At 37.9% G+C, this 19,273-nt stretch overlaps 1 protein-coding gene and 1 pseudogene across 2 annotated transcripts in view; both read right to left on the bottom strand.

The window, feature by feature from the left end:
• SHCBP1L (SHC binding and spindle associated 1 like) overlaps positions 1 to 19,273 on the bottom strand; it is a 46,957-nt gene that overhangs the window by 9,414 nt on the left and 18,270 nt on the right. For both annotated transcript variants that reach the window (XM_073011430.1, XM_007989246.3), the window contains one exon: positions 13,704 to 13,809. In XM_073011430.1, coding sequence (XP_072867531.1) covers positions 13,704 to 13,809 — 106 coding nt within the window. The remainder of the gene's footprint in view (positions 1 to 13,703; positions 13,810 to 19,273) is intronic.
• On the bottom strand, positions 15,547 to 16,032 carry LOC119619626 (large ribosomal subunit protein eL21-like; annotated as a pseudogene).

Genomic DNA, 19,273 nt, shown 5'->3' with positions numbered 1-19,273 from the left:
GGAGGCAGATAGCACAAGACTACCTCTGTACATAAATAATTTGTAAGAACTCTGAAACCCTCCTCACTCATATTTTTTTTTTATTCACTGAAATAAGAAACACAGGAGAGAGAAAAAAGTGTGGTAGAGGAAGACAATGAGTTTAATTTTGGTGCCAATAAATTTGAAGTGCTAGTGGAGTCACTCGATAGAAGTATCCAGCAGACTATGGATATAAGGGTCTAGAATATAGGACCTGACTAGACATAAGGTCATAGATTTATTTACTTATATGATAATTTGAGCACAAGAATGGATGAAATTAGCTACAAGAATGTGTAAAGAGGGAAAGATAGCAACCTAGAACAGAACACTGAGGAATATTTAACAAACTGGCAGAAACGCAAGATCTCACAAAGAATACTGAGAAGTAGGCAAAGAGGTAGTAAGAAAATCAGGAGACTAGGATGTGATGAAAGGAGGAAGTACAGTCGACCCTTGAACAACATGTGTTTGAACTGCATAGACCCATTTATACACAGATTTTTTTCAACCAAACATGGATCAAAATACAGCATTTGCAGTATGAAAATCTGTGTATATGGAGAGCAGACTTTGACGTTTTTGTATATGTGGGTTCTGCAGGGCTGACAGCACGACTTGAATACACACGGATTTGGATACATGCCAAGTGTCCTGGGACTAATCCCTGTGTATACCGAGGGACAAATGTAATTGGTAGTGTCAAATGCTGCTCAAAGATTAACAAGATGGTAATCTCTGAGTCGTACCTACTGCAATTGGCCAGAGGGAGATTCTACATTACCAAAACAGCATTTTCAGTGATATTCTGGAGACAGAAGCCAGATCACAGTGAGTAGAGTAATAAATATGAAAGAAATAGAAATAAATGCAGATAAATATTTCAAGTAGTTTTTCTCTGCAAGGTAAGAAACAGAGATGTGGTGTTTAGGGTAGATATTGTTTTGCTATTTAAAACAGAACAGAATTGAACATAACTCACTATATTCAGGAAGGAGAGAGTAGAGAGGAGAGGTTAAAGACACAAGGAAGAGATGACAGCACAGAAATGGTGAAGTAATGGCTCTTCCACTGAAGCAAACATAAGTTGGCAAAAACTATGGAATCAACTTTTGGGAGCTCTAGAACCTAAATCAAACATCACAACAAAGGAAATACTTAATGAAGTGGCTGCTAAAATTCAGTAAACAAGTGTTGTGGCATTGTTTTTGCTTACCCACCTACCATCCCCAATCCCCTGCTCTGCAGCCCACATTCCTGGTGTAGCTTGCTGGTGCCAGCAGGCCACCAGGTGGTAGGGTGCAATATAGGCCTTGTTCTCAAAATACTATGGTTGTAAATTCTGACCTATCTGGTAGTTCTCTGATGGACTGGCAAAGAGGATAATCTTTTTTTCACCCCTCAGGCTAGAGTGGCTTTCCCTTTGCCCCAAAGATGCCCAGCACAAAGAACACAGAAAGAGACAAGCAAAATTCCTCAAAGGAGGGGCTGAGGAGAAAGATTTTTGGAGGAATAAGGGCTTGAAAGGAATCAGGGCTTCCCATACACTAGGAAATCAGTAGTGAAATGCACATGCACTGCAGGGCTAGACGTATGCTCAGAAGATATCTGAGAAGAACCTAGGCTTGCACCTTTGGCTGCTCTTTGGGCCTTGTGCAAACAGGAAGCAAAAGCTAATACAAAGTTTTAAGCAGCCTGGCTTAGCTTTGAAGGAGTGTCTCAGCTCAGAGACAATCTGCAAACACTGGGAGAGTTTTTGTTTTTGTTTTTTTCTATTTATTTATCAATTTTTTTTTTTTTTTTTTTTTTTTGAGACAGAGTCTGGCTCTGTCACCCAGACTGGAGTGCAGTGGCACGATCTTGGCTCACTGCAACCTCTGCCTCCCAGGTTCAAGTGATTTTCCTGCCTCAGCCTCCCAAGTAGCTGTAAATACAGGTGTGCACCACTACGCCCAGCTAATTTCTGTATTTTTAGTAGAGGTGGGGTTTCACCATGTTAGCCAGGCTAGTCTCAAACTCTTGGCCTCAAGTGACCCGCCTGTCTCAGCCTCCCGAAATGCTAGGATTACAGGTGTGAGCCACTGCACCTGACCTTGTTTTTTTCTTTTTAGCTGAGCCATTTAAGGAAATCTCTGTTAGATTACTCACTATCTACTGAGATAACAACAAACACTTCAAGTGCCACACAAAAAAGAAATACAGCCTTCACAGAAGTAGTTTAGAAAAGTCATTAAACAAACATACAGCTGCAGTCTTCAACAACCAAAACAAAGCCTGAGGAGGGGTAGAATCCAGTTTCCAGAGTTACCATATTATAATATCCAAAAAGTCCAGTTTTCACAAAAAAATTGCAAGGCATACAAAAAAATAAGATACCGTGACCCATTCACAGGAAAAATAAATTAACAGAAACTATCCCAGAGGAACTTTGGACTTACTAGACAAAGACTTAAACTCAACTGTTTTAAATGTGCACAAAGAGCTAAAGGAAACAATCAAGAACTAGAAGCAACCAGGAGAACAATGTCTGAACAAATAAAGAATATCGATAAAAATATAAACAAAATAGAAATTCTGTAGTTGAAAAGTGTAATAGCTGAAGTGAAAAAATTCACTAGAGGGGTTCAACAGCAGATTTGAGCAAGCAGAAAAAATAATCAGCAATCTTGATGAAAGCACAATAGAAATTATCCAGCCTGAGGACCAGAAAGAAAAGAAGTATGGAAAAAAATGAACAGCATCAAAGGGACCTGTGGGATACCATGAAGCCTATAAATATACTTAGTAGGAAGTGTCAGAAGAAGAGGAAAGAGAGAAAAGGGTATGGTGTTACTTTGTATGTATATACGGGTTTTCATTCACAGCTCGTGACTCATAACTTCCATAGTCCTTATTACAGTTTTTTGTTATAATGTTGGGTGCTTTAGGCCTCAGGAGCAGGCCTCAGGAAACAGAATCTCTCTAACCTTCTCTTGCTCTCCTTTCACTTGCCCCAGGGCAGGACTCTAATATTCTTGTGCTTTTCTGATTGTGGGTCATAAGACCCTCATTCCAAACCAGGTTCCGCCAGGTATGGTGGCTCGTGCCTGTAATCCCAGCTCTTAGGGAGGCAGAGGTCGGAGTATAGCTTGAGCCCAGGAGTTTGAGACCTGCTTGGGCAATATAGCAAGACCCTGTTATCCACAAAAAAGAAAAAAAAGAGACAAAACATAAATAAATAAACTGGGTTCCACCCCATACTTAGAGGCCAATCATGTTTCAATGCAGTTGTCCAAAGAAACCCAAGAGGACTGGGTTCAGAGAACCTTCAGAAAGCTGACCGCATAACATTTCCTGGAGGATGACATACCTGGAGGAGGGCACGGGAGCTCTGTGCACCTTTCCCTGATACTTTCCCCTACACATCTTTTCATCTGTATCCTTTGTAATATCGATTTTTTTTTTGAGACGGAGTCTTACTCTGTCACCCAGGCTGGAGTGTAGTGGCGCAATCTCGGCTCACTGCAACCTCTGCCTCCCGGGTTCAAGTGATTCTCCTGCCTCAGCCTCCCAAGTAGCTGAGATTACAGGTGTGCGCCACCACGCCCAGCTAAATTTTGTATATTTAGTAGAGACAGGTTTTTGCCATGTTGGCCAGGCTGGTCTCAAACTCCTGACCTCAAGTGATCTGCCTGCCTCAGTCTCCCAAAGTGCTGGGATTACAGGCATGAGCCACTGTGCTTGACTGTAATATCCTTTATAATAAACTGGTAAACATAGGCCAGGCATGGTGGCTCACACCTGTAATCCCAGCACTTTGGGAGGCTGAGGCGGGCGGATCAGAGGGTCAGGAGTTCAAGACCAGACTGACCAATATGGTGAAACCCCATCTCTACTGAAAATACAAAAATTAGCTGGGTGTAGTAGTGTGCTCCTGTTATCCCAGCTACTCAGAAGGCTGAGGCAGGAGAATTGCTTGAACCTGGGAGGTGGAGGTTACAGTGAGCCGAGATCATGCCACTGCATTTCCAGCCTGGGTGACATAGCAAGACTCCATCTCAAAAAATTAATTAATTAATTAAGTAAATTAACTGGTAAACATAAATGTTTCTCTGAGTTCTGTGCACTGCTCTAGCAAATTAAACCTAAATAAAGGGAGTTGTGAGAACCCCAACTTGAAGCCAGTCAGTCAGAAGTTCTGGAAGCCTAGACTTGTGACTGGTATCTGAGGGACAGGGGCAGTTTTGGAGGCTGAGTCTCCAACCTGTAGAATGTGACACTGTCTACTGGTAGATATGTTGAAATAGAATTGTAGCACACCCAGTTGGGGTCTGCTGGAGAACTGATTACTTGCTGGCAGGGAGAAAGCCCCACATATTTTGGGGTCACAGAAGTCTTCTGTGTTGATAATTCTTGTTTTGTTGTGAAAACAGAAGGAAAATATGGTCTGTTTTCCTAACAAAGGCAGAAAAAATATTTGAAAACGTAACAGCTGAAAACATCCCAAATTTCATTAAAGACATGAATCTACATATCCAAGAAGTGTAATGGACTTTAAGTAGGATAAACACAAAGAAACACATATTAACATACATTACAATCAAACAATTAAAATCCAAAGATAGGCGGGGGTATGGGTGGCTCACACTTGTAATACCAGCACTTTGGGAGGCCAAGGCGGCAGATCACCTGAGGTCAGGAGTTCCAGACCAGTTTGGCCAACACGGCAAAATCCCCTCTCTACTAAAAATACAAAAATTAACCAGATGTGGTGCCACATGCCTATGATACCAACTACTGGGGAGGTTGAGGTAGGAGAATCACTTGAACCCAGGAGGCAGAGGTTGCAGTGAGCTGAGATTATGCCATTGCACTCCAGCCTGGGCAACAAGAGCAAAACTCCATCTCAAAAAATAATAATGATAAAAAACAATCCAAAGATAAAGAGAGAATCTTACAAGCAGCAAGAGGGAAGCAATGCATTAAGTACAAGAGATCCTTAATTAGATTAAGGCTGATTTCTCATCGGAAACCATGGAAGCCAGAAAGCAGTGGGATTTTAAAGTGCTGAAAGATAAACAGCCAAAAATTCTACATCTAGAAAAACTATCTTTTCAAAATGAAGAAGAAATTGACGTTTCTAGATAAACAAAAGTTGGGCCTATCCTAAAAGAAATGCTAAAGGAGTCCTTCAGACTGAAATGAAATAAACAACAGAAGTAACTCAAAGCCATATAAAGAAATAAAAAATTCCGGTAAAGGTAAAATCAAGGGTAAATATAAAGGCAGTATTACTGTATTTTTGGTTTGTGACTCCTCTTTTTGTTTCCTATATAATCTAGGATACCAATGACTAAAACAATACTTACAAATCCATGCTAATGGGGAAACAATGTATAAAGATGTAATTTGTAATAATAACAATATAAAGGGAGGGATGGAGCTGTATGCTATTAAAGCAAAGTTGGTATCAATTCAAACTCAATCATTATAAACGTAGGATGTGAATTATAATTCCCTTGATAATCACCAAGAATATAACTAAGAAATACACACAAAAGGAAATGTGGAGTAAATCAAACTGGTACACTAAAAAAAATTCTTAATAATACACAAAAGAAGACGGTCCTGAAAGCACTGCATAACAACAACAACAAAAAGATATTACATGTAGGAAAAACAGTAGCCAATGGCAGAAGTAAGTCCTTCCTTATCAATAATCATTTTAAATGTAAATGGATTAAGATCACCAATTTAAAAAGACTGGTAGAAAGGATAAAGAAAAATAATCCAACTATATGATGTTATATCAGTCTCATTTCAGTCTGGGCATGGTGGCTCATGCCTGTAATCCCAGCACTTTGGGAGGCCGAGGTGGGTGGATCACCTGAGGTCAGGAATTTGAGACCAGCCTGGCCAACATGGCAAAATGCCATCTCTACTAAAAACACAATAATTAGCCAGGCAACGTGCCTGTGATCCCAGCTACTTGGGAGGCTGAGGCAGGAGAATCACTTGAACCCCGGAGGCAGAGATTGCAATGAGATGAGATCGTGCCACTGCACTCCAGCCTAGGTGACAGAGCAAGACTCAGTTCCAAAAAAAAGAAATCCATTTCACGTGCAATGACACCCATAGACTCAAAGCAAAAAGATGGAGAAAAATCTACCAAGCAAATAGAAAACCAAAAAAAGCAGGGGTTACTATTTTAATTTCAGACAAAATAGACTCTAAACCAAGAATGATTTTAAAAACACAAAGAATGGCATTACATAATGATAAAGGGTTTGATTCAACAAGAAGACTTAACTCACTTAAATATATATAATCCCAACACTGGAGCATCTAGATTCATAAAACAAGTTCTTAGAGATCTATGAAGAGACTTAGAAGACCACACAATAACGGTGCAAGACTTCAACACCCCACTGACAGTATTAGACAGATAATTGAGGCAGAAAATTAAGAAAGATGTTTGAGACCTGAACTCGACACTTGACCAAATGGACCTAACAGACACCTACAGATCACTTGAGATCAGATCACCTGAGGTCAGGAGTTTGAGACCAGCCTGATCAACATGGTAAAACCCCATCTCTGCTAAAAATACAAAAAATTAGCCAGGCATGGTGGTGAATGCCTGTAATCCTAGCTACTCAGGAGGCCAAGACAGGAGAATTGCTTGAATCTGGAAGGTGGAGGTTGCAATGAGCCAAGATGACACCACTGCACTCCAACCTGGGTGACAGAGCGAGACTCCATCAAAAAAAAAAAAAAAAAAAAAAAAATCAATACTAAAGAAGACCTCTCAAAACCATACAATTGCTTGGAAATTAAGCAATCTGCTCCTGAATGACTTTTGGGTAAACACTGAAATTAATGTAGAAATCAAAAAATCAAAATATTCTTTGAAATTAACGAGAACAAGGATATAACATACCAGAAACTCTAAGACACAGCTAAAATAGTGTTAATAGGAAAGTTTAAGGCCAGGCATGGTGGCTCAAGCCTCTAATCCCAGCACTTTGGAAGGCCGAGGCGGGCGGATCACAAAGTCAGGAGATCGAGATCATCCTGGTGAACATGGTGAAACCCTGTCTCTACTAAAAATACAAAAACTTAGCTAGACGTGGTGGCGGGCACCTGTAGTTCCAGCTACTTGGGAGGCTGAGGTGGGAGAATGGCGTGAACCCGGGAGGCAGAGCTTGCGGTGAGCCAAGATCATGCCACTGCACTCCAGCCTGGGCAACAGAGCGAGACTCCATCTCAAAAAAAAAGGAGGAAAGTTTATTCTGCTAATCGCTCACATCAAAAGGTTAGAAAGATCTCAAACTGACAACCTAACATCACACCTGGAGGAACTAGAAAAATAAGAGTAAACCAATCCCAAAACTAGAAGAAGAAAAATAACCAAAATTAGAGTTGAACTGAATGAATCTGAGATGTGAAAACCATACAAAAGATCAACAAAACCAAAAGTTGTTTTTTGAAAGAATAAATAAAATAGACTGCTAGTTAGACTGAGAGAATATTCAAATAAACACAACCAGAAACAACAAAAAGGACATTACTACTGACACTGCAGAAATACAAAAAAACTATTTATTTATTGTATTTCACAGACTATTACAAACATCTCTATGCACAAAAGCTAGAAAACCTAAAGGAAATGGATGAATTCCTGCAAACATACAATCTCCCAAGATTGGACCAGGAAGAAACTGAAACTCTAAACAAACTAATAATGAGTTCCAAAACTAAATTAGTAATAAAGAGCCTACCTACCAATCAGAAAAAGTTCTGAACGAGACAAATTTACAGCTGAATTCTACCAGACTTATAAGAGTTGCTACCAATCCTACTGAAACTATTCCAAAACTTTGAGGAGGAAGGACTCCTGCCTAACTCATTATTTGAGGCCAGCATGATTCTGATACCAAAACCTGGCAGACGCATCAAAAAAAAGTAAACTTCAAGCTGATATCCCTAATGAACACAGATGCAAAAATCCTCAACAGAACATTAACAAACTGAATCTAGTGGCACATCAATGTCCTAAGTGGCCATTAATCAAAAAGCTAATCCACCATGATAACGTTAGCTTTATTCCTGGTATGCAAGGTTGGTTCAACATACAAAAATCAATAAATGTGATTCAGCACATAAACAGAACTAAAAACAAAAACCACATGATCATCTCAACAGACGCTCAAAAGGCTTTCTATAAAATTCAACATCTATTCATCTTAAAAACTCTCAACAAGCTAGGCACTGAAGGAATATACCTCAAGATAATAAGAGCCATCTATGACAAACCCACAGCCAACATCATACTGAATGGACAAAAGCTGGAAGCATTCCCCTTGAAAAACAGCAAGACAACGATACCCACTCTTACCACTTCTATTCAACACAGTACTGGAAGTCCTAGCCAGAGCAATCAGGCAAAAGACAGAAATAAAAGGCATCCAAATAGGAAGAGGGGAAGTCAAATTATCTCTTTAGAGACTATATTATTTTATACCTAGAAAACCCCATAGCCTCTACCCAAAAGCTTCTAGATCTGATAAACAACTTTAGCAAAGTTTCAGGATACAAAAATCAATGTACAAAAATCCATAGCATTTCTATACACCAACAATGTCCAAACTGAAAACCAAATCAAGAACACAATTCCATTCACAATAGCCACACACACACACAATAAAATACCTAGTAATACAGCTAACAAGGGAAGTGAAAAAGCTCTACAACAAGAATTGCAAAACTACAAAATGCTGTTGAAAGAAATAAGAGACAGCACAAACAAATGGAAAAACATTCCATGCTCAAGAATAAGAAGAACCAATATCGGTTTTTTTTTTTTTTTTTGAAACGGAGTCTCGCTCTGTGGCCCAAGCTGGAGTGCAGTGGCGCGATCTCGGCTTATGGCAAGCTCCGCCTCCCGGGTTTACACCATTCTCCTGCCTCAGCCTCCCGAGTAGCTGGGACTACAAGGCGCCCGCCACAACGCGAGGCTAATGTTTTTGTATTTTTAGTAGAGACGGGGTTTCACCGTCATGTTCGCCAGGATGGTCTCGATCTCCTGACCTCGTCATCCTCCCGCCTCGGCCTTCCAAAGTGCTGGGATTACAGGCGTGAGCCACAGCGCCCCGCCAAAAGAGTAAATGTTGTTAAAATGACCATGCTGCCCAAAGCAATGTACCGATTCAGTGCTATTCTGATCCAACTAGGAAAGAAAGGAGAGAAAGAAAGGAAGGAAAGAAAGAAAAGAAAAGAAAAGAAAGAGAGTAAGAAAGAGAGAGAAAGGAAGGAAGGAAGGAAAGGCAGAGAGAGAAGGAAGGAAGGAAGGAAGGAAGGAAGGAAGGAAGGAAGGAAGGAAGGAAGGAAGGAAGGAAGGAAGGAAGGAAGGAAGGAAGGAGAGAAGGAAGGAAGGAAGGAAAGGGAGAGAGAGAGAAGGAAGGAAAAGAAAGAAAGAGGAGAAAGGGGAGGAAGGGAAGGAAAGAAAGGAAAGGAAGGAAAGAAGGGAAGAAAGAAAGAAGGAGGGGGAGGAAGAGGGATCACCTATGAAACAGTGAATAAAGTTAACAGCAATGGCAGTGATCACAGATACAGGCAATGCTCCTAGTATCCCCTAAGTGGCAGTAAAGAGCACAAAAGGAAGTGTAAAAGTCTAAGGAATGGGGGGTAAAAATCTGCAAAGCATATATCTAATAAGAGTCTAATATTCAGAATATACAAAGAACTCTTATAGTCAATAATAAGAAGACAAACAACCCAATTACAAAATGGGCATATGAATTTAATAGACGTTTCTCCAAGGAAGATACGCAAATGACCAACAAGTCCATGGAAATATGTTCGACATCTTCAACATCATTAGTCATTAGATAAATGAAAATCAAAACTACAATGAAATACTTCACACTCACTAGGATGACTGTAATTTTAAAAATAAAAGAGAGAAAAAATAAATAAAAAATAACAAAAAAAGATAAAAGTGTTGTTGAGGACTGGAGAAATTGGAACCCTAATACTTTGCAGATGACAATGTGAAATGTTTCAGCCCCTGTGAAAAACAGTCTGGCAATTCCTCATAAAGTTGCACATATGACCCAGTAATTCTAGTCTTAGGTATATACCCCAAAGAATGGAAAACAGGTAGTCAGACAAACTCTTGTACACAGATGTTCACAGCCCCTTTTCCCCAATAGTCAAAAGGCAGAAACAACTCAGATATCCACCAACTGATGAATGTATAAGCAGATTGTTGTATATACATACAATAGTATATTATTCAGCCAGAAAAATGAAGTACTGATAAATGCTACAATAAAAGCCAGACATAAAGGTTGGATATTTTATGATTCCATTTATATGAAATATCCAGAATCATAAATCTACAGAGATAGCAGATTGTTGATTGTCAGGAGCTGGGGGAAAGGGGAAATGGAGGTATGGGGTTCTGGTTTTGGGTAACGAAAATGGTTGGGAACCAGACACATGTACATAGCATTGTAACTACTAAATGTCACTGAATGTCACTTTAAAACAGTTAACTTTGCTACATAAATTTCACCTCAAGTTTTTTTCAGAAAGGAAAAAAGATACAAAAAAATAAAGAATAACTGAGAACACACTGTCTCTGAGGAGGCAGGTGGCAACAGAATCAGTAGTACAGATGGAAGAAAACTGATGAAATTCTTCTTTGTACTTCGTATATTTTCAGACATGGTTATCACCTTTTGTAGCACTACAGGAAAAATCTGGCAAAAATGATGGCTATATTATTGGGATATGAACTGCAAAACAGTAATAATAATATCAGTTGACATTTATTTATGTGCTAGACATTTTGCTAAAAGATTTATAAAAAATATTTCACTTAAGCCTAACACTCTATGGGACAGACTTACTATCTTTCACAGATGAGGAAATAAAAGAAACGATGTAATTTGTTTAATCTCATAGAAATATTAAGAAGCAAAACTGTAAACCAAATCCAGGTTTTTATGATCGTAAAGTCTATGTTCTCCAACATCACACTATACTGTCTCCAGATTGAAAGAAGGAACAGCCTGTGATCAACAAGAGGGTAGAGGCCTATGATACACAATGGGGATACCACTGTTTCTCCTAGATCTAGGAGAATGACTGATGTTTAACTTTAGTTCAGAAACTGAAACAAGAGGTAAACATTTATTGAGCACTTACTATGTGCTGGGCATTATTCTGAGCATATTACAAATGTAAACATTTAATCTTTACAACAACTTATAAATATGGAACATAGTATTATTATCACAACTTTACATATGAGAAACTAAAGTATAGATGGGTTAAATAATTTGTTGAAAATCACCTAACTAGTAAGTGGCAAAACCAGGAATCCAGGCAATTTGGCTTTAGAGCCCATGCTCTTAACTGGCACAGTATATCTATATTTTTTATCTCTCTCTTTTTAAAGCATTCTACAAGTAAGGAAATTGAGGCTTAGAGGTTATGCACTTTGCCTAAGATTACTTATTAAGTGGTCTCAGATAGGGCATTTGAACACTGGGTATCTGACTACAAAGTCCATGCCTTTCCGCCGCACTGCTTATAAAGATCACCAACATAAGATGATGGGCATGAATAAACTGCGTCTAAGGGGTGGGTATAGAGCAAGAATTCTCAGTCAAGCATCTTCAAAGATGAGGAAATTGTTAAAGCTTGTATGTACAGCTATACTACTAACAAACTATAATATTTCATGAACCTCAAAAGTAAATCTAAAATCCAAGGTCTAAGTAAAGTGGAAGCTGATGATACCTTCTCCTCACAAGTAGTCTCCCTCTCATTATTCTGGCCTCCAAAGTTCAGGTATAACTTCACAAACGAAAACAGGATTGCAAAGCAATGAGCAAAAAAACCAAAAAAACAAGAAAACAAACAAAAAAAAAAACATGGAAATTCTGTCATATAAGAAAGTGAGTAAAGCCAGGACCTATTAAAAAGTGAAAAGGAGAAGCAAAAATAAAAATGATAAAATAAAACTGAGGATAAAAGCAAGATTTATACCTTTTTAAAAAGATGTTTTAAAGGGTATTTATAAAGATGTTGGAGAATAATCAATATGATTGAATAATATGCTTCAATAAGTAATTAAAAGGAAAATTAAATTTTATTGAAAAGAATACAAATTGGTAGAATAGCAGACAAGACTGTCTAATACACCAGCTTTATCTTTCATCACTCTCTTAGATGTTAACCACCAGCCTTGGTGGCCTTCTTTCAGTTCCTTATATGTACTAATCTCTCTTGTCACATACACTAATTTATTGATTCACCAAAAATTGCTGGGCACCTACCATGTACCAAGCATCATGCTAGGTGACTGGATGAGTGGTAAATACTCTTTGCTCTCAAGAAGCTCACATACTAGTGAAAGAGACAGACATTCAATAGATAGCCACAAAAGTATTAAATGTAGTCATGATAAAGGAAAGTGCCAATAAGGAAAAATACAAGGTACTATAATTGTATACAGCAGTCTAATGTATTATGAAAGGTTGAGAAGGCCTTTTCCTGTGGAAATATTTAAATCAATACCTGAAGGATGAACAGTGGCTCAGCAGGCAGAGGAAACACAGCTTATCCCAGGATGTGGGGTGAGTGAAGGAAAAAAGTGAGTGTGTATGAAAGTGAGGAGAAATATGAGGAAGATAACTCCCAGAAAATTGTTATTAGCAGTCAAGTAGATGATGGTACCATTTATTGAAACAAAGAACTCCAGAATAAAAGCAAGTCAATGGGATAAGATTATGAAATTAATTGCAGACAATTAATTGATGTACTGGTGAGGCAATTAAGTGGTAATAAGCAATAGGCAGTTGGATACATAGGTTTGGAGCTTAGAGAACAAAACTTTGGGCTATGCAAATACATTCTGGAAAAGTACCTATATATATAAGTGAAGTTATGGGGGAAGATTAGCTAAATCACTTTAGGATAATATAATGCATAAAAAAGACAAGTACCAAGCATTTAGAGGACATGAGAATACAAGTAACTAGAGAGAATGAAAACCAGGAAAGTATACTAACATAAAACAAGGAAAGAGATTATTTCAATGAGAGAGCTTTGAAATGCTACTGAGAGGTCAAGTGAAATGAAAATATTTGTTCTTTGTCTTAGAACATTTGTTTGTTCTTGAGCTGGATAAATTTATATTCATCCTTCACAATTCAGCTGAGTTATTTCTTTTATCCAGCATTTCCAGACTCCTAATTCTGTCTTATGTACCCATCCTACATGTACTCTGTACATACCCTTATCATAGCATTTATCATTCTGTGTTATAATTGTAACTGCTTATATACTTGTGTCCATATTTCCACCATGCTTGAAATTTTCAAATGTGTGAAGAAGGAAGACTGTGGGTCTGGATCAACATTTTACGTCCCCTAAATGCAGTCTTTCTCACATTTATGTCTCATCTTCACCATAGCAACTAACATAGTACCTGACAACAAGGTTAGTACTCAGTAAATAGTTGTCACCATTTATTTATTCAGTATCTATGATATGGCAATAACTGAGCTGGAGGTAGTTGAGAAAATAAGGCATTAATGATTAGACAAGGACTCCACCCTCAGGGAGCTTCTTTTCCGATTATACACAGCTAATACTTAAATAACAAATAAGAATAGTTTATTTCTTACCATTTCAGTAGTCATCACTTTTGCTACAATATGTGTTATAGTTTTTCCAAATTCTCTTTTTCCTTTCCTACGCCTCAGAATTCTTGGAAAGAAAGGTCCATGAACTCTATAGTTGAAAATATTTAGTTGTAATTAAATTAACATGAAAAAGACTGACCTTGTCCTTATTCAGTAAATAAAAACTTGGTACTAAGCATCTTTGAGAAATAGTTTTCATTAATTATAAGTTCCTTGAGGGCAATGAGCAACATGAGAGCAAGGTAATGATTCAGATCTTTTAGATAACTGCATGTTTCAATCCTTTACTCTAAAATATTTTCATTTTAATTGACAGGGCCTGGAAATCTGCATGCAACCCACTACAACCATTGCCTCAGCTACCTCAACCTTCCAATACAGTAGAAAAATTTCCTGGTTGTACTTTCATAATCCATTGAGTTGTAGACTCACACAAAGATGGGTTATGCCTGTCACAGTGAGGCATCAAAATGTTAAAATGTTTTCAAATATGGCTAATTTTAGATACTATGCTCAATTAGCATATCATTTTTTTAAAGGATATTATCTGCATAAAATAGTTGGCTGTTGTCCTCCCAGCAGAACTATTCCAGCTTCTCTCTTAGTTGTTTTTACATTGTTTGCTATTCAGCACTTCTAATTAGTTCTTTCTCTTCTTCCTGCTTTTCTTTATGTTTCCTGTTTCTTGTCTCTATCATTTAAGTGTCTCCAACAGAAAGTCAGAGAAAAAGTTTTAGTATAACTGTTGGCTTTTATCATTACTGTCAGCCAAAAGGGACACTCTTTTTCCAATAGACATGGATTTACCAGTACTCTCTTTAGTATAATCTTTTGCATTCTCTGCAGCACTTTGATTGTTGCTTTATGCTAACAGGATGTGGCTTTAGTGTATGTATATATATATTTTTTTCTTTCTTTCTTTCTTTTTTTTAAACTAAAGACAGGGTCTTGCCCTGGAGTGCAGTGGTGCAATTATGGCTTACTGCAGCCTTGACCTCCTGGGCTCAAGCAATCCTCCCACCTCAGCTTCCCAAATAGCTAGGACTACAGGCATGTGCAACCTTGCCTGGCCTTTTTTTAAGAGGCAGGGTCTCATTACATTGCCCAAGCTGGTCTTGAACTCCTGACCTCAAGCAATCCTCCCACCTTGGCCTCCCCAAGTGCTAGGATTACAGGCATGAACCTGGCCAGTACCAATACTTTTGAACTGTATCTCAGTTATTATATATTTTTGTAAAACTTATGATTTCAGGAAACTTTCTAATAATTTTCTATGTAAGTTATTAAAAACTGAATTTAAACATATTAGCAGTATCCTCCAAAAGTTTCATTAAACATTTCAAAATCAAACCCACTCAACATTTTTATCATTTTTATATCTATTTAAGCAAGTGGTCTTGATCTTGAGAAACAGGGAACCATTCATACTTTTTTTTTTTTTTTTTTTTTTGCTATTTACCAGTTAATTAGCTGCTTCAAAAGTAAGGCATCCTAAACATTCAGGAAACCACAGTAGTTTATCATGCTATCCTAGTTTTAAAATCAAAGGTATAGATAGGTGTTTTTAAATCAAATTTATTAAGGTATAATTTACATAAAAGGTATTCATTTTAAGTGAACTATTCCATGAGATTTCACAAATGCACATATGCTTTTAACTCAATCACAGTAATAAAGACATTAAAAATTTCCATCACACTGATAAGTTTCCTCATGCATCTTTGCAGTCCTGAGCAAACACTGGTCTGCTTTCTGTCATTATGTATTTCCCTTTCTTTGAATTTTTTTTCAACCCAGAGGTCTTTTATTTTGTTTTTAATACCTATTATGCCATGAATTCATAGGGAATAAGTTCCAGCAGCTCAGGCTCCTTCCCACTGGTTCTCACAAAGTGTGCTTCTCTGGGTGGAGCAGGCTGGCTCTTCAGTTGAACCCAGGTACCTTTCTCTTTGGCTTCTTTCTTTTTCTGATCATTTCTCTTCACGTGTTTCAGGAAGCTATCTCGGCTCTTAGAGTGCTTAATGTGCTCAATACACACATTAATTCTCTTGGCAAGAATCTTGCCCTTAACTTGTTTGTTTACAGCAGTGCCAACAGCATGCTGGGTAACATTGTAGACTCTTCCAGTTTTGCCATGGTAACACTTGTGTGGCATTCCTTTTTGAACAGTACCCATTCCCTTGATGTCTACAATATCACCTTTCTTATAGATTCACATATACTTGGCCAAAAGAACAATTCCATGTTTTCTAAAAGGCCTAGAAAACATGTATCGGGTGCTTCTCCCCTTTCCCTTTGTGTTCGTCATTTTGGCGAATTACTGGAAGATGGCAGTTCCACCTGAAAGGAAAACTGAATTTTTCTTAATAGGCTTTATTTTTCAGAGCAGTTTAAGATTTTCAGCAAAGTTGAGCAAATGGAAGAGAGTTCCTGTGTATCCCTTGTTCGCCCCCGCACACACAACCTGCCCCACTATCAATATCTGGCACCAGAGTGGTACACTCGTTACAAGCAGTGCACCTATATTAACACATCATTGTCACCCAAAGTCCATAGTTTACATCAGAGTTGACTCTTGGTGTTGTCCATTATAGGAGTTTGGACAAATGTATAATGACATGTAGCCACCATTATAGTATAATACAGAAGAGTTTCAATGCCCTAAGAATTCTCTATGCTCTGCCTCTCCATTAATACTTGGGAACCACTGATTTTTTTTTTTTCTGCCTCCACAATTTTGTCTTTCCAGAATGTCATACAGTCGGAGTCATACAGTATGTAGCCTTTTCAGATTGGTTTCTTTCACTTAGTAATATGCATTTAAGTTTCTTCCATGTCTTGTCATGGCTTCACAGGTCTTTTCTTTTTAGTGCTGAATAACATTGCATTGTCTGGGTGTACCATAATTTATATATTCACCTGCTGAAGGACATTTTGGTTGCTTCCAAGTTTTGGCAATTATGAATAAAGCTGCTATAAACAACCACGTGCAGGTTTTTGTATGAACGTAAGTTTCCAACTCATGTGGGTAATTATCAAGGAACATGATTGCTGGATCATATGATAAAAGCATCTTTAGTTTCGTAAGGAACTTCTAAACTGTCTTCCAAAGTGACTATACTATTTTGCATTCCCACCAGCAATAAGTGAGAATTCCTGTTGTTCCACACCTTTCTAGGAATTTTTAATGGAATTTTATTGTTTATTTATTTATTTATTTATTTATTTTTGAGTTGGAGTCTCGCTCTGTTGCCAAGGCTGGAGTGTGGTGGCACGATCTCAGCTCACTGCAACCTCTGCCTCCCAGGTTCAAACGATTCTCTTGCCTCAGCCTCCCAAGCAGCTGAGACAACAGACCTGCACCACCATGCCTTGCTAATTTTTGTATTTTTAGTAGAGATGGGGTTTTGCCATATTGGTCAGGCTGGTCTCGAACACTTGACCTCAGGTGATCTGCCCACTTCAGCCTCCCAAAGTGCTAGGATTACAGGTGTGAGCCATCATGCTTGGCCTCTCAATGGAATTTTAAAGTGGAATAGTATACTATGCATTCTTTTGTGTCTGCTTTTTTCACTCAACCTATTTTTGAGATCCATCCACGTTACTGTTATTGTGTGTGTTAGCAATTTACTTCTTTTTTTTTTTTTTTTTGAAACAGAGTCTTGTTCTGTCACCCAGGCTGGAGTGCAGTGGCGTGATCTCAGCTCACTGCAACCTCTGCCTCCCAGGTTCGAGCAATTCTCCTGCCTCAGCCTCCTGAGTAGCTGGGATTACAGGCACACGCCACCACGCCTGGCTAATTTTTGTATTTTTAGTAGAGATGGAGTTTCACCATGTTGGTCAGGTTTGTCTCCACCTCCTGACTTTGTGATCTGCCTGCCTCGGCCTCCCAAAGTGCTGGGATTACAAGCATGAGCCACCTCGCCCGGCCAGCAATTTACTTCTTTATATTGCTGGGTAGTATTTCATTATAGGATTTTCTATATACAAGACCGTGCCATCTGTGAATAGAGATAATTTTACTTCTTTCTCTCCATTCTGTATGCTTTTTATTTCTTTTTCTTGTCTAATTGCTCTGGCTAGAACCTCCAGTACAATTTGAATAAAAGTGGCAAGAGTAAATACCCTTATCATGCTCCTGACTGTAGGGGGAGAAAGATCTATTCTTTCACCATAAAAAATGATGACTCTAGCTGTGAGTTTTTCATAGACAGCCTTAAACAGGGTGAGGAAAATTCCTTCTATTCCAAGTTTTTTTTAGAGTGTTTATCATGACAGGGTGTTAATTTGTCAAATGATTTGTCTGTGTCTATTGAGATGACTCTGTGTCTTGTTTTTTCATTCTATTAATATTATGTATTATACTGATAGATTTTTCATATTTTAAAACAACATTGGATTCCTAGGATAAATCTCACCTTGGTCATAGTGTCTGATCTTTTTATATGTTGCTGGACTCCATTTGTTAGTATTTTGTTGAGGATTTTGTATCTAAATTCATTAGTGATATTCGTCTAGGTTTTCTTTTCTTGTGATGTCTTTGCTTTTGGATTCAGAGTAATATATTGTCTCACAGAATGAGTTGGGAAATTGTTACCTTTTATTTTCTGGAAGAGTTTTTGAAGAATTAGTGTTGATTCTTCTTTAAACGTGTGTCACAATTCACCAGTGAAGACATCTAGTCCTTGACTTTCCTTTGTGAATAGTTTTTTATTTGCTAATTCAATCTACTTAACTTGTTATAGAGCCAGTCAGAATTTATGTTTCTGCTTGAATCATTTTTGGTAGATTGTGTCTTACTAGGCATCTGCTCATTTATTCTAGGTTATCTAATTTGTTGGGTTGAGTTATTTATACTATTCCTTTGTAATACTTTTTATTTTAGTGTAGGTTTTTATGTGGATATAAGTTTTCAAATTAATTGGGTAAATACCAAGTAGTACTGCAACTGCTGAGTCCTATGGTTAAACTATGTTTCGCTTTGTAAGAAACTGCCAAACAGTGCTCTAAAGAGGCAGTACCATTTTGCATTCTAACCAGCAAAGAATGAGAGTTCCTTCGCTCAACATTCTCAGTAGCAATTAATATTATCAGCTTTTTTTTAAATTTAGCCATTTCTAATAGGTATGTAATGGCATCTCACTGCTGTTTTAATTTGCAATTTACTAATGACAAACGAGGTCGAGCATCTCTTTATATGCTTTTTTGCTGTCTGTGTATCTTCTTCGGTAAGGTGTCTATTCAGATCTTTGCCCATTTTTAATTGGGTTGTTTGTTATGTTTGAGTTTTATGAGCTCTTTGTATATTTTAGATACAAGTCTATCAGACATATATTTTGCAAATATTTTCTCCTAATCTGTGGCTAGTTTTTTCATTCTTAATAGTGTATTTTTCAGAGCAGTTTTCAATTTTAACAAAGTCCAACTTATGACTTTTTTCTCTCACAGAACATACAGTATTGTTGTGGCATCTAAAAACCCACTGCCAAACACAAGAGTATCTATAATTTCCTACAAGTCTTACGGTTTTGAGTTTTATGTTCAGGTTTATG

Source organism: Chlorocebus sabaeus, chromosome 25, assembly GCF_047675955.1.
Source record: "Chlorocebus sabaeus isolate Y175 chromosome 25, mChlSab1.0.hap1, whole genome shotgun sequence".
Taxonomy (NCBI): Eukaryota; Metazoa; Chordata; class Mammalia; order Primates; family Cercopithecidae; genus Chlorocebus; species Chlorocebus sabaeus.
The sequence above is the reverse complement of the archived record's forward strand: the minus strand, read 5'-3'. Positions and strand labels throughout refer to the sequence as shown.